The 16,737-nt window shown below is 45.6% G+C and overlaps 1 protein-coding gene across 2 annotated transcripts in view; it reads right to left on the reverse strand.

The window, feature by feature from the left end:
* Positions 1–16,737, reverse strand: part of ERCC2 (ERCC excision repair 2, TFIIH core complex helicase subunit) — a 1,037,455-nt gene that overhangs the window by 983,107 nt on the left and 37,611 nt on the right. For both annotated transcript variants that reach the window (XM_069644679.1, XM_069644680.1), the window contains exon 2: positions 12,164–12,263. In XM_069644679.1, coding sequence (XP_069500780.1) covers positions 12,164–12,263 — 100 coding nt within the window. The remainder of the gene's footprint in view (positions 1–12,163; positions 12,264–16,737) is intronic.

Genomic DNA, 16,737 nt, shown 5'->3' on the forward strand with positions numbered 1-16,737 from the left:
AATGTCCCAGTATGGCAAGGTTTTGACAATCTAAAGACAAATTAGCTAGCATTTGAATCAGCCAAGCTCTCTGCGAAGGAAGGGTTGTAAGATGGCAGTCAGTAGATGAGCAGGAAGATTAGTGTGAACTGCGTTCAGAAAGGCGCTGAAAACCAACCTATTCAACTAGATTATTCTTGAATGTGTTCCCCTTTAACCATGGAACACTTCTACCGCATTTGTTGTGAACCTCTGTAACACTTCTGAAGAGTTTGTTTTATGTAATCTGTATCTAAGTGAATATCCTGTAACAGCGCAATGATGCCTCAGGGCCGCTGTTCGCTTTATGCATTTAAATTAATAAAATAAAAATGTACATGGTCGAGCAGTATGCGATCAAAGATTGTAGTAGTAACTGTGTTCCTGAACAAGTGCATTTCGTCCACTCTCTTCTGTGCCCTTTCCAGTTCACCCTCCGCTTCCCGCAGGTCAGCCAGGATCCATCCCTGCAGTCCTTTGGATTTTGATATAGCTACTCCCCTCATCACTACCTTGAAGGCCTCCCACAATGTGCCCGCCGAGTCCACGCTGCCAGTATTTGCCTCAAAATAATTCACAATCTCCTCCCTAAAAAGGGGGTCCCTCTGCGCCTCCGCTCTGAGGCTCCATGTCGATATCCTTTCCCTCGGGGGACGACATTGCCATCCCAGGATCAAAGGTGAGTGGTCCGAGAGGACCCTCGCTCTGTACTCAACGTACGTGGTCTCTGCCAATATCTCTGGTGGGACAAAGACATAATCTAGCCTCGTATGTAATTGCTGCGGGGCAGAATAGTGCAAATCATGCCTCTCTAGGGGGTGTTGTGCCCTCCATACATCTTCAAACCCCTAAGTCATTTAGTAGTGTTTGCAGCGCTTTAGCAGCTGGTGCAGGTCTATCTATTTTCCCGTCTAATCTGTCCACTTTAGGGTTTAGTACACAGTTGAAGACCCCCCCCAGATCACTGCACTCCCCGCACACATACTGAGGTTATTACACAATGTTTTAAAATATGCCGCTGTATTCTGGTTCGGGGCGTACGTGTTCACCACACCTATCTCCCTATTTTCCACCAACCCCCTCATTATAACCATCCTCCCATCCGCCTCAACCAGCGTCTGTAGCAGCTGAAATGCGACGTGTGGCGCCACCCAGATAATCACCCCCCCTGGCATACGCCGAATATGATGAACCCACCACAGTCCCCTTCCATTTCTTCCCAACCATGTCCAACTTGTCTCGCGTCAAATGCGTCTCTTGCAATAGAGCAATATCTATTTTTTGCCTACGTAGGTATAGCATGACCTTATTCCTCTTCAAGTAACTATTCAGCCCCCTGACGTTCCAGGTAACTACTTTAAGCTCCCCCATGGCATGGCAGAATCCCTCTTCTCCCTTCCCCTGTCTGGTCCAAATCCATTTGCTTGACTCGTCTGTATAGGCTCGTGTCCCCACTTAAACACAACAATCCCCCCAACCTCCCAACCACCCACCTCCCTGTCCCAACAACACCCTCCCCAACTGTTGCCCAGCTCCATCCCTGGATCTCAGGCACCCCCGCATCTAGCCCTTTCTGGCAATAGCCCGTACTCGCGGCTCAGCAGGGACAAGTCACCCTAGTGGCTGTTTTATTACTAACTCCTGGGGGGTAGGTTGCCTCCATTCTGCTGCTCCTGTTTACCACATCTAGTACTTCCCAGTCAACTTATGCTTTTTGTTATCTATATTCCAGTCCAACAGGATCGATAAGTCCGAAAGTGACATAATACAATTCAAATGTCCCAACATATCTCAATGGGGCTCCCCCCCACTTGACACCCCAGTGATCCTACCGCATCCCCCTCACTTATGCTTCCCGTGATCTCGTTCCTCCTCTCGATCCGGGCAGCCCTGCAGGTCCAGCCACGCCGCCGCTTCCTCTGGGGTCTCAAAAAAGAACGCTTTACTTTTGTGAAAGACTTTTAGCCTTGCAGGGTACAAGAGCATGTACTTGATCCCAGCCACGCGCAGTCTCCTCTTGACTGCCACATAGCTGTATCTCTGTCTTTGCACCATCATTGTGTAATCAGGATACGCTGTGATGCTCGTAGATGCCCTTTCTATCGTTCCACCTTTACGAAAGTATTCCATGATTTTTTCTCTGTCTTTATAGTTCAATATTTTTGCAATTATCGCCCGAGGAGGGGCCCTTGGCCGTAGTTTCCTTATCAGGGCCCGCAGGATCATGTTCTCCACGTAGTCCGTGGGGTCCTGGCCCTCCTCCCCCTCTGGCAAGCCGACCACACGGATGTTATTCCGTCTCGCCCTCCCTTCCACCTCCTCTGCTCGGTTCTCCAGGTTAGCCACCTGCTGCTTTAATATGCGGACCTCCTTTGCATTATTTGTACAAGTTTCTGTATTTGTTTTCACCTCGCTCTCCAGTCCACTTGTTCTTTCTGCCAGCACTCAACGTCTTGTTGCAGCAGGGTAACTTCTATTCCCACTGCATCAATCTTGTTCTCTAGGGCCGTTCGTAGGTCCGCCATTGCTATCCCCCAAGTGTTCCTCAGCTCCGTTATTGCTGCAAGGACCTGGTGATTCTCTACCCCTGGAGTATTGTCCGCAGAGACTGTCGCAGCGCCCAGTGCCGGGGCAGTGGGAGTTCGCAATGTCTTGGCAAAGGCGTCCATTGTGGGTTGTTTACTTTTGGCCCCAAGTCCTTTAACCGACATAGTGCAACCCTTTCTGCGTGTCCAGTTCTGGTCCCCCCGTGTCGTACCAGTTCCATCTCTCTGACGCTCTGCGACGACACCAGAACAAATCCAGGCCCGGGCGTGTCCCCCTCAGAGAGCCGCAGTCTATGGCAGCATGCGCTGCGCTTCAATTTCAGGTGGGTTGTGTTTTCCCACGTACCTTCACTGTCCGTTGCAGATTATATTCTTTTAGGTCACCTGCTATGTCGTCACCTGCACCTCAGCCCATCCGGGTATCCAGTTCACCCTGGTGCATGTTTATTGCCTCATCACATGCACCAATGTCCGCAGCACCGCCGCAGGGATGTCGGATTCAGCCTCTTCGCTGTGTGTCACTTCCCGGGGGGCTATTTGTGATCTTGTCCCCCTCTTCGGTAAAGCCTGAGTCTGCCCAATTCCAGAGGGTGAGCAGGGCTCATGACTCTCCTCTCACTCCCCCTGTTATTAGTGCTCAGCCACTTCCACTGGATTGTCTTAGGTCTTTGCAGGGGTGCAGCCCGCCCTCTGCAGCAACTGCAGTGCATAGTCTCCCCAAACACAGCACTGGGATCGAGTTGCCTTCACTTAATGGCCTTGTGATGTGCAGGGTCCCCCCCATCTTACATCACGCAATGTTCGCAACCAGCCCGCAACGAAGCAGAACAGGAAGAACCAGTCCAGGAGAACGCAACATGGCTCTCTGCATTTACTGTGTTGCACTTAAGGGCATATCAGGCAAGTTACACAACGTTCATCCGTTGTGTATTGGCTGGGCGCATGCCTCAATGGGCAGCGTGCATTCAATGCCCAGCAATCAGCCTGCGGCCGCGGACCACAAGCCCCCTCCGCTCTGCTAGCCCCGCGGGTGTTTTATGCCGGCAGCCGCACACGACGCGTGCACGCTGCCGGTTCTACTGCCGGGATGCACCCTCGCAATGACAGGCGGCCGGGTCCGTGGTTTTATTTCCGCGAGCGGCAGCCGGCCTCAACGCGCTCCATTCACAGCGCTGTTTCGTATCACACGGCCCACACTCCCCCCGGGTGCCACTCACTCCGTCTCTCTTTGCCTGCGGTCGGCCCGGTCACAACCCAGCCTCCGCACGTCCTCTTGTTACTATGATCATCTCATAGCTCCAGCAGCCCGTTCCACATACGCGCTTGCTGCTTTCACGGGTCCCTTTGTTCAATGGCGGCCGCCATCTTGCTATTATAGGCCCGCCTTCGGTCCGTGATATAATGTATCAGATCTCACGTTCTCTTGGGACGAATCACTCGCGGGTGGATGCTTCCTTTTTCTGTCACCTTCATACAGCTATACTGTCGTTTTCATACAGCAGTCTGTTGTCTGGTAGCACACGCTACTGCGGATCAATAGACAGATCACGGAGCATGATGGAGTCACAGCCTACTCCATGGTTGCCAAGCCACGCCCCCCTTGGTTATGGTCTTTATCTGCAAACTAGCTTTGTAGGTTCTTCGTGGGGTTGCGTTGATCATCGTGGCCTTGGTGAAGAAAGACTGCAGGGTGCAGTTTCCTGATGTAGGGTGTGGCCATTGTTCATTGAGAACTCTTGCCCTGCTAAGGTTCTCTGGCTCGGTCTGGTTGAGGGCATGTACCAAGCAGTCGAGGGCAGCTAGTTTGAAAATTGGTTTGATTCTGTGATCGGTTACTTATCTATGCGCTGAGTCACTGGCAGGATTTCTGTGTTGGCAGTCAGATGTCGATGCAGAGTGTTTCTTTTTTTTTTTTTTTTTTTAATAGGAGGTTTCTAGACCTTAGTGCAGGGCATTGTGGTCTCACGCAACAATGGGGGAAATGCTCTCCTGACAGAGCTCCCAGCTGCTCACTTGACTCCCCTAAAAGCAGTCCACCACGCTGCAGCATGTTTTATTACAGGAGCATTGAAATTTGACCAAATTATACCCATCCCACGTGAACTACATTGGTTTCCACTCCATGCCAGGATACTATTCAAGACTGCATGCATCATCTACAAAGCAGTCAGGATTAGCATACAAGCGTACCTGGCAGCTAAGATCCACATAGCTGGTGGCACACTCCTCGCGCAGCAAATGGACCAACCGGCTTGAATCAGTACTCATCCACAAAGATGTGCAGAAACCCTGGGAATCCCTCACTTACACCCTGCCTAAAGTCTCCTTCCAGGGGGACCAAGAGGAGCGGGGGGGGGCAGACGCTTCCTGATCCCAACCCTGGGGGTGGTGTACTATGGGAGGATCACCTGGGTGGACACAAGGCCCAGGTTAGTGAGAAGATTCCGTGGGATGAGATGGTATTTTTCTCTGAAGGGGATATTCTTACCACAATACCAGTAGGGGTTATGGCTTATTGTCATTTTAATATCTCTCAGCCTCCTGTTAAAACTAAAGTAGTAAACCCTAAGGCTGTAACACCCAAACCTATTATACTAACAGAAAGAATCTAATGGGTACCTAAAAGCCAATATCTTCCTAAATGCCAAGGGTACACTACAAGGAATAGTGAATGTGTTGCCTTCTCAATATATTATTCCACTAATAAAGTTAAAACCTACAGTCCCTCTGTTACAATGACTAAGGGAATTAAATATACAAGTAGTAGAAAAACCTAAAGTGAACTCCATGTCCGAGAATCCCATAGGGACTGAGATAAAGAAGAGGGCTTAAGAGGCATGTAGACGTGGAGGACACGCAATTAGACCTAACAGCCTTTGAAGGGGGACAGGCAAACGACAGTAATGGCCTGCACCTGGAACCAATTGCCCTACCTATACGGCACAAAAGGCTGCAGCAGGAGGGAGAATAAGAAAGGAGCTGGAGCAGGAGCTGGAAGTCGTAGCAGAAGAGCACAAGGCTGGCAGTTCAAGTGTGAATACTTAAGGGACGACGGGACGTGGAGAAAGCAGATTTCTCCCGCAAGTTCTTAGAGGGTCCTGTGTTCACAAATCCTGCCTTGCCGTGGCTGCACTGAGAGAGACGTGCTAAGAGTGAAAGTCTTCCCAGGTGTGCCTAGTGGCTGTAATTGCAGAGCCGTGACCGTGCTGAAACCAGGGGCCGTAACAAGAAGCAAGCTGAGGGACAGAGGAGTGAAGGAGACTCCCAGGTGGCGTGGCTGGACCTGAGACAACAGTGCTGGGTGTGGGTGTGGGTCCCAAGTGTGCCCAAAGCCATATTCGAAGAGGAAGAAGTCGGGAAGTTCAAGCAGCCCGTAACCGGAGCCAGTGAGTGAAGCTTGGCGTTGAGGTTCTCTCAGAAACCCATGCCGGTAACTTTTACCTGTAGAAGCAAGTATAAACTGTTTGTCATTGTGAAAGCTATTCTTTACAATGGAAATGTATCACGCACACTTCTAGTAAAAGTTATAGTGCTCACATATGAAGAGAAGCAGTTAATTTCCCATTGTTGAACTCTTTGGTTACCAGAGTGGTCGCGTGTCTCCAATAAAAGGGGGACTGCTTTTCTAAATTACTCCGAAAACCCTGACGTTGACTTTCACAATTGTTACAAGATCTTACGACATCAAACGGAGGTCGGGTGTGGCCAATTGTGACCGGAGTAGACAGTGTATCTGCATTAGTACGTGGGAATACAAACACTTACAGATACTTAAGGCTAAAGGTCTAACTTAAAGAGTGGTTGCAAGTGCCTAAATCTGTTCTTTGAAGACTGAACATTGTAACACTAAGAGGAAGTATTCTTTAAACCCAGAAGTTGTTTTATTAACAAGAAGAACAAGTATTAACCAAGCCAAGATGCAAACCCTTTCTATAGCGAAGCAAACCCGGTTTAAACCAATCCACCTAACTGATGAAGTTGTTAAAGGTCCAGTGTCCTCCGATACAAGTGTGGCATTGTTATCTGAAGTTGGAAGTGTGGCAAGGTAGCAACTGGAACCAAGAAGGTGTGAACAAATCTGGGGAAGGGCGCTGAGTGCTTGTAAGAAGATTGAGCAAATAACCTGCAATGCCGATTGAAGTTCAGAGAAAGTTGGTCTGGAAGCAGAGGCAGGTTATTCAGAAGGAAGAGGCAAAGATGCTGCCCATTTCATGGAGCATAGGAAAGAAGAGTGCCTTGCCTACCTGCCGAGGTCCAAGTGTCTTTTCTTTAAAATACCTAACAATGCTGAAGTACAAAAGATTAAGTAGAAATACCAGAACTGTGGTTGTGTATAATACAGTCAGTGGATGTCACATTGAAGTTGGTTGAAGTAGTGGCATACTGTGGGAACAAGGAGTTTGTTCCCACGGTAACAGTAGAAGAAGGATGGGTGTCAAGAGGAAAGCAACAACCCAAGAAGAAGCATCCTGACAATTATGCCAAATGTACTGCAGAGGTTATAAACACTTGTAAAGCTGTAGAAGGAGAAGTTGCTAATCTATTCTTTTAACCGTGGCAAAGCAATCTTGGAAGGGAGACATCTAGGATTACCATTGGTGCTATTTTCTTGGCTGGAATTGGAAGGGGATCCTTTCAACTGAAAGCTGAAGAACTGATACCAGTGGATTTCTGTTTGGTGAACTTTTGTTTTGTTTGGAACGTACAAGAACTGGTTCAAGACTTTATTTTTCTTTTTTTAACATTTGGGGAAATTGACTTTGAATAATCCTGGGGGGGATTTACCCAGGAAAGATGAAGGTCATCCAAATTACTGGCTGTTTGTTATTCACTCTTTTATGTTGTTCATAATTCACTGTGAATGTTTAGTCTGAGGGCCAGTTTGTTCACGTTAGGAGTCATTCCTGCCCCGCGGCTATTATCAAAGAATGTGCCAGCACTCTCTCCCCTATTCTGACGGCTTTCGTTAACACATCCTTCACCACTGGACATGTACCTTCCTGCCTCAAAGAAGCCTGGGATCGCCCTAAAAAACCACCTTGGACGCTGCGTCACCTAACAACTATAGGCCCATAACCACTGTCCTGTTCCTGCTGAAAATACTTGACAAGGAAGCCTACGTACAAGTGCAACAATTCATTGGGAACAGACTCCTGGGGCTGCGTCAATGTGGGTTTCGCCAGGGGCATGGCACAGAAACAGCTCTACTTGATCTGAAAAATCAAATGGATGACACAAGGGACTCTGGTAAACCTGCTTTACTTCTACTCTTAGACCTATCCGCAGCATTTGATCTTGTTCATCACAATGTCGTCTGCCATCACCTGACATAAACAGCCAACTTCTCACCCAACGCAACCTCCTGGATCACATCATTCCTGCAAGGTAGGACCATGCACGTTTTTTCCGACCTAGCCTCTGCCTGCCCTACCATCATCCTATGCAGAGTTCCACAATGTTTCTGCATTTCGCCCACCCTTTACAACATATTCACCAGACCCCTCTTTCACATCTTGTACTCATTAGGTATCTCCTACACCAATTACGCGGACGACACACAAGTCCTCCTTCCATTAACGGGTGACTATGAATCCGACTCCGGAGCCCTCAACATGGTATCCACAACCATCCAAGCTTGGATTGCCGTGAACGGGTTATGCCTCAACAGTGAGAAGGCTGAGCTTCTCCTGATTGGGTCCACTGAAACTCTAAAGAAACTTAAAACCAGATCAGCCATTTCACTATTGATAACATCAAAATCTCAGTCTCTAAAACAGTATAAACACTTGGAGTATACCTAGACTCAAACCTCTCTATGACTAGGCAAGTTAATGCCATCGCTTCTGGCACAGCATACCACGCCAAACTACTAAATGCAGCCAGACCATTCCTATCCAAGTACAATTGCCTTACTATTGCCAGAGCTATAACAGGGTCAAGACTCGACTACTGTAATGCCCTTTTTGTGGGCACGTTGGTAAAAAATATGGAGAAGCTGCAGATAATACAAACAGCACCCGCCATGCAGCCATAGGCATCCCTACAAGGGAACATATAACTGCCGCCAGGAAACAGGCTCACTGGCTACCCATCAAAGAGTGTGTCCTCTTTAAAACTCTCGCTCTAACCCACAAATGTGTCAACCAAACGGCCCCCCTCTACCTGTCCCAAAGAATACACAGAGCTGCATCCTCCAGACCAACTAGAACACCTTACTCTAACATGCTCACAGTGCCCAAAATCAAGCGATTCAGAGGAGGAGGTGCCAGTTTCCCCTACTTAGCAGCCCTGCAACAGAATGCCCGTTCAGCGTCCCTAAGAGCTGAAACCTCCCAAATAGTCTTCCACAAAGCTTTCAAGACTCTACTCCTCACCTAGTCCCGACTATGTGCTTTCTGTATACAACGCTATCAATATGCCTGCCTGTAATATATGTAATGTATGTATTATGTTTGCATTGATTCCAAATGCCATTCACATGCCTCATGTAACTAAGCTCATCACATGTAACAGCGCCTCAATGCCTAAGGGCTGATTGGACGCTCTATACATTTAAATAAATTCCCTTAGCCTTTAGACTAAGTAGGGAATTCTCTGATAGTAGGATTTATTTGAAACCTTGTTCTTTAACAGAAATGCTTAATTCTGAGAAAAGCACCAGCAAGTGGTCCGCCTCACATTACTGACCCCTCACAGGGAGGACCCGCAAAAAAATCCTTCATGCACCCCCGCTCTGGAACTCAATCCTGGTGTCGGCCTGGAATGCCCCCACAATTCTCCAATTTCACAAATCCCTCAAAACATGGCTCTTTCAAAACACCTGGCTAAGGACTAATTAAAAAGGCGCACATACCGGCACATAGACCTTACAGTACTGCGCTACTTTTTAAAGATGGCAGCCCAAATGTTGGCTACCCACACTCTGTACAGCACTCTGCTGCTCTCAAGCTAGTTTTGTGCTTTAAACAATAACAATAAAATACAATACAGATATGAAGGCTGTTGGGGATCTTGTGGGGAAAGAATGTGGTTGCCTCCAGTATCAACTGGGGAGTTAAGCAGACTGCTTTGCTTTCCTACTTCTGTCTTCCGCTTGGATACTGCATGATGCAGATTTGCTGTGTCAGGAGTGCTTGTGGGTAGAGGAATTGTGTAACACAAGATGGTGTGTGAGGTTTCATGAATGGGTTGTTGCACTTACCTTCAAACTATAGTTTAGGTGGGTCTCAAGGCAGCAGGCAGTGATAGAAATGTAAAGATGAGACTAGGAGAGGGATGGTTGGGCAAGAGATTGAAGTGCGGGCAACAAAGGATGTAGCGAGATGAGGTAAGGAAGCTGAGGCTGAAGACCCTTGGTGTGGTGTCAGGGTGCTGATCCAGTCATGAAATAGATGAGATTGAGCAATACCTAAAAGAACTTGCTCAAACCATAATGCATCTGGCTATGCAACAAATACAAATGTACAATGAATGGATCTGGCATTCAAACAGAGCCAGGCTATGCACCAATTAATTTAAATAAACGATAAGATAAATATAGCTATGTGAACAGGTCTGGCTGTGGAACAATTAGTTTAAGAAAGTAGTTTGGGCTATGCATATAAAGTCTTGCTATGTATCAATTAATCAGAGTAACCATTAAAGTAGATCTGATTGTGCCAAACAAATCTGGCTAAGCAACAATTAACCAGAGAGAAAAAGATTAATCCGATTATGTCGGAGTAAAAACAGACTAAGCAAAATAAGTGAGGCGAAGCAACAAACTCCAGAAGTCTAGCTGTGAAAGTCAAATGTAAGTATGCAACTGTTAATCAGATTAAGTAACACAATAAATCAAAATAAGTCTGGCTAAGCAACAATTAACCAGAGAGAAAAAGATTAATCCGATTATGTCGGAGTAAAAACAGACTAAGCAAAATAAGTGAGGCGAAGCAACAAACTCCAGAAGTCTAGCTGTGAAAGTCAAATGTAAGTATGCAACTGTTAATCAGATTAAGTAACACAATAAATCAAAATAAGTCTGGCTAAGCAACAATTCTTCAGAGTATGCAGTAAACATGAATGAGCCTATGCAAAATAAAGCTGACTATCCCACAATTGACTTGAAATACTGAGTAAATCCAGCAATCTAATTAAGCTCATTATGCAACAATTAACGTGGATTAATATTGACCAGTAAATTTGGTACTGCAAAGCGTGCGACAATAAAAACAATTAGGCAATGCAGAAACACATGCAACAATTAAATCTGACATGAAAGCAAATCTGGCTATGCAAAACACTATCTATGAAACAGTTAATCCGATTAAGTAAAAGAACAATCAGGCTATGTAAAAAACAAGTCTGGTTATGCGAAGATTGATTTGATTGACAAAATAAATCTTGCCATGGGAGACTGAGTCAGGCTAACAAAGAGATGACCATTTTGGATATGCAACAATCAATCTATGTAGCCACCAAAGTAAATCTGGCTATGTAAAGGGTGTCCAGCTGTGCAATAATCAGATTAAGTATAAGAATAAATGTGGATATGCAGTACAGGTCTGGTTATACATCAATTGATTGGATGTAGTAAAACAAGTATGGCTATGCAAATATGTGGCTATCAACAGGTAATGTAAGTAGACAACATACATGAATTCCATCTAAAACAAGTCAGGTTATGCAACAACTGATTTAAGTAACAGAATAAATGTGACTATACAGAAATGAGACCGGTTAAGAGATGAGAGATGTTTGTCAAACACTTGGTCTGGTTAGTCAGCAGGATGAATGTGCCCATGTAAATGGCTCTGGCTGAGAGACAATCTGGGTGATTGTCAGGAGACGTGCACAGCAGGAATGCTCTAGGAGGAAGGGCAATATTAAGTCAATGTGACTGACATCCCCACTTACAAAACAAAGTAATTGGCAGAAAGGCATGCCATGACATGCTGCATTCTCTGGTAGTAGCTACAGTTAAACAGGACTGTGGCTCTATTGCAAGAAACCTGAATGTGAGCTCTAAAACCTGGCACCTATAGAAATGAAGGATGTGCATATGAAGCTGAAAGCTCAGGGACGGAGGGGGCGGGGGAGGGTCGCTCGCCATTTGCAGATACTACTTTCTCCACTGTGCTGTGCTGAAAAATGTGGTGGTAGGATGACTATTATTAGTTGATGATAAAGCTATTTTCAAGCAGGGGTAGATCAGACCTGCACATTCCAGCCAATCTGGTAACATTATTTGGTGCTGTGATCGCACACATCCATGATCTTTGCACAACCTAAAGTCACAGTGTTGAATTCCAATAAAAGCGGACAACTCTTTATCAATAGGAATATTAAATATCTTAACATCTAGTCTAAATGATCTTCAAAAAAATAATTTACCAAGTCTTGCTTTCTCTAGAGGAAGGCATGCTCTAAAAGGAAGGGTATGGTATAGTCAATTATTTGCAGAAGAATGGTTGCCATTGTGTCAAAATAGCAATGCCACTTTAGGCAATACAGATTTGGTGTTGAAACACTGTTAGTGGATGGGAGTTACCACTTCCTTGCCACACTTCTCCATAGGTTCTTCCCATCTGCAAAACCTACTTTCCTCTCTTATTAATTACCTTTGCATCAAGTGTCCTCTTGAGCTCCAGCATGTACGAGTACTGCTCTGGATAGATGTAATCATATGGGAAGTACACAAGCAGTCCATCGATATTTAACCTAAAAATGTAAAGACAAAGCCAGCTAAGTTTCGAAATACAGCAAATGGCTTTTATCAGATATCAAATTGCATCACAAGAAGCATCTGGATAACCTTTCCTTTGATGTATCAACTTCTGTTCAACCTCTCGATGTCAGAGGTGGCCAAGCAGTACGAGAGAGCAGAAAAAACAGTGTGGCAGCAAGAGAGAACTAAGACAACAAAGAAACTTAAACCAAAATAGTCTCAATCAATTTTAATTGAAATTTCCATAAAAGTACAGCATGGTATGGTTCAGTAGGCTATACTCAGAGGAGGCAAAAGAAAAAACGAATTAAAAACTAACAAAGCTTTTCTTTCCGGCCCCTGGTAGTGATCGTGGACTAAAAATCAGCATACAATCCTCAAAAAAATAAAAGGAGTTGGTGCCACTAACTGCAGCCCCCTCACCACCTTAATGTATTAACCACTGCCAAAGAAAATATATATGAGTAGCATAAAATAAAAAGACTGTTCAGGCAATTAGATTGCAATCGGCATAAATCTCAATGAATTATTGATAGAGGACGTCTAAACCCACTTACAGCAATAAGGAGTTTAAAATTACCTCTATTACTCTGTTCCTAATGATTGGAGGCCAAATAAATTCCGCATTCAAAGACATACCTCGCAAGAGTTACCCATCATCCTTGGCCAAGTAGTCCAGCAATAGTTGCTAAGATTTGCTTAATTTGTACCATTGGTTCAGCAGGGTGGAAAATGTGCACTTGTCACTAGCCATTGGCTAGTGATGTTTGAATCTTGGCTAGTAGGAATTGGTGTGCTCTGTGTATGTATACAATGGAGGTTGCGAAAAACTTTTTAATGGTTGGCTAGTAGCTTGCAACTTGAATTTCTCCCCCCCGGGTGGCCCCGGGTCCAGTATATTAGTTATCACTTTCCAAGGCCAGAATGTTCCAAACCTTAAATAGTCAAAGGTTTGTACACAGAGCCTCTGGTCGGCCTAGAAGCTGCAGACAAAACTACCTGTAACGGACAGATCTACCACCTTTGACTCCCTGAAAATAGCCTCATACTCCCAACAAACACAAACAGAAAGTGAAAATACTACCAAAACAGTACAGCAAAAAAATAAATACATGCTGTAAGGAGCATTTCCCCTTCTAACACCCATAAAGGTTCACAGAGGCATGTTGAGACCGGTGATACCAGCACAGTCACAGGTAGGTGTTATAGTGTTATTATTTCCTGATTTGAAGATGAACTTTAAGATAAAATGCATCTTTAAATCTGCATGATTTATTAAGTGAAAAGAAGTATGGTTTACAAAAGGATGTGTTTTTCTAACCAAAAACCACCCCAACTGAAGATGCAAATTACTTTTTTATTGCATTACAAATAATTTCCCAATCTTTAAAAAACAGTGAGTAAAATACGCCAATGTCAAAATCTTACCTGGGACCCTAGCTGCCAATCACATGTTTTGCTGGAAATAAAAGCGAAGGCTTCAGCCTGTGTTAAGATGGAATTCTCAACTCTGACCTGGTGGGCAGAGGTTTAGGAGGCCACCCTAGTTTGGTGGAACGGGGGAACCTTCTGGACAAGCTAGACCAATCACGATAGCTTGCCAGGCGGTCAAGACCAAGTCTCAGGAGGGGAGAGAGTGATCAGAAGTTCACAAACACACAAAATAAAACTCCACAGAATACGCTTAGAAAAGTGTATATCAAAAATACATAAACATGTATTATAGGCCTTAATAATTAAACACAAATGTACCACAGTAATATAGGAAAGTTACCACACTCGCCTTTCACTATTTAACATATATACAGTTATGTTTTGCCTAATGCAGTAAAAGGGAAAACACAGCCACAACATGTAACAGAAGGGTAGGTTAACACTAATATAGCATTAGGCAGTTCTTCAGAACCAATCCCCAACTTAAGCAATCAAGCCCTACGAAGTGGGGAGCCTTGTGCTCAAAGTACAGTAGTGTGTTAAAAACGTGCAGTCGTGCGTAATGCGAGAAAGATGGTCCTCTTCAGGGAGCTGAATCAGTTCAGGAAGGGGCTTGAGGTGATGAAGAACAGTGGCCCACTATTCGAGGAGGGTCTACCCTAGCAGGCAGAGTGACCTTTGAGATTTGGGAATAGCTAGGAGTGCGGGCTAGCCCAGCTAAGGCGATTATCTTTCTAGGGATTCTCGTGCATAAAGAACAATGGATGTGCCAGGGGGCCACCGGTAAGTGATGCAAGTACTCACCGACCCTCGACACAGTCCGGGCCAAACTTTGCCAGTCTAGGCCAGGTCATTGGTAGGTTCAATCCCTGCAGCACGTCGCTGCAGGTCTCAGCCGCTGCAGGATGATTGTCCATGGCGGGACAGTAGCCTTTTTTCAGCTCATGATGAAGAAAAGAGGACAGTTCCAGTGCAGCACGTCTCAGGGGACAGGGGGACAGGCAGGCAAGGCTCCTACAACGACCGTCACCACAGCAGTGCGACACAGGGACCGCAAATGCTTGTGGCGTGGCGCACTCTCCTAAATCGCGACCCAGATGAGCCCCAGGACCACAGGCTAGCAATTCCCCAAATCTCAGGTGTCAACTCTGGATGGCGGTTCTCCTAGGCGGTTCCCCAAGTTCGAGCTGCTCAATTTGCTGGATGGCCAGGAACACTTCTGATGAGGCTCTTTCGGGGGGTAATCAGGAGGTTCTGAGAGTAGATCCTACTACTCCAAAGGGTTGAAGCGCCCTTGCAGGCCTTCTGTGATCGATACAAAAGCAGGGTTCTGACGGGTCAACAGCGGGTTCAGGGTGCCAAACCTTCCAGCAGGTCTCTAGCGGTTGCACGGGTCTGCGTTAGCGTTTCAGGATACTTGGCTCATTCTGTAGTTCGGAGAGAACTTCAGTTGATTGACCTGGAATGGATGCAGAGCACCTTATCTAAACCAAGATTCAGTTTGTGCTCAAATTTGGGATAACCAATGGAAGATCTGCTCTCTTGCATGCATGCCAGGTGTGGGCCAATCACACCCTATGGTGGTTCCAGTCATTCAGGCATACCAGACATACTGGCACCAGTAGCGTGGATTGGGACCAGACAATGCCAATCCTCTTCCTGGGCAATAGCACACGCGACATGCAGGAGTCCGCAAAAGCTGCAGTTTTTGCGGGCGGCTGCATGCCCAAATAAGGAATTCTCGGGTCTTCTCGACCTGGGGGAAGGCAAAGGGACAAAATGGCCAAAGAACAGAACAAAAGACTTTGTGGCATGGCCATTTTCGGCACTGGCCACAGTCCAGAGCCGAACACGGTAAACACGATATGGTTCATTAAAAAGAAGTAAAAATACTATGAAAGTAAACTGCTGCCACCAGTTTGTCCTAGGCACACTTGCACAATCACCAGAAAATCCATAGAGGGTGTCTAGGGCCATAAAACAAAAGGAGCCCCACGCGGGGTACTGTAAGGTACTTGGCACATGGATAAAAAGTTACCAAGAAATGGCAACATAGTCAAAGACTAAGGGAAACATAGTTTCCCAGTAGTGACAGTCTGAAGGGCGTGTCAGTTTCCCCATAACAGATGAGAAAAAGCCAAAAAAGGAGCACAGCTGAAGGCTTTGCCCCACTGGAAAAAGTCAGGTTAGGTCAGCCAAACAAAAGCAAAATGTTTGGGGGGTCCACAACTGTAGGGAAAATTGCTGCCAACGGAAATCTTTCCCAACAACTTGCCCCTAGCGAAGTTGAGCAGGTACACCCACTTCCTAGGCAGTGCTAGAAGGATTGCTCCCAGATCCCAAGGAAAAAGGCAGAGATAACAGATAAATGCTGTAGAACACCAACAGAAGAGTTAGAATTTTGGGCATTATTTGGGTAATAATTAGCCTAATTCCCCACATTTCCTTCAGCACTCCTGCAGAAACAGGTTTGGGAGCCTACGGATTCTGAAGTTAAATACAAATTGGTAAAAAACGTATATGATGGCTATTTATTTTAAACAAACAAGGATGACCTTTTGGCTCTGAAGCAGATGACTTTCCACTAATGTTTGGATTTGAACAGATAATTACTTATTTTTAAAATTTGGGATAAGACATATCAACCTCCTTGAGTACCTATGATTTTTCAGTGTCTTCTCATATCAATTTAATGGTCTGCTTGCTCCCAGCCTAATGACTAATGTAGCATGCAAAGGCATAATTGAAGGTATTGCAGTCTATATACTTTACGTTGTAAGTCACTGGCCAGGCATAAACGTCACTTGTCCATTGCCACAAATGCCAGTTCTCCACATGTGCAAAAAGAAAAAAAAAATAATTTTATCTTGCCTAGAGTGAATTCTCTCTTCCCAACGGTTATTAGCAAATTAGCATTTTGTGGCATCTTTTCGTCTTTCCTTCCAATTTACCATGGTGCAGAAATTTGCACTAGCTATTGGCTAATGATTTGACTCTGGAGAGTAACAAACAGTGCGCTGTGTGTATGTCTAA

The sequence above is a fragment of the Ambystoma mexicanum genome, chromosome 2p (genome assembly GCF_040938575.1).
Source record: "Ambystoma mexicanum isolate Mex_15411 chromosome 2p, UKY_AmexF1_1, whole genome shotgun sequence".
NCBI classification, from domain to species: Eukaryota; Metazoa; Chordata; class Amphibia; order Caudata; family Ambystomatidae; genus Ambystoma; species Ambystoma mexicanum.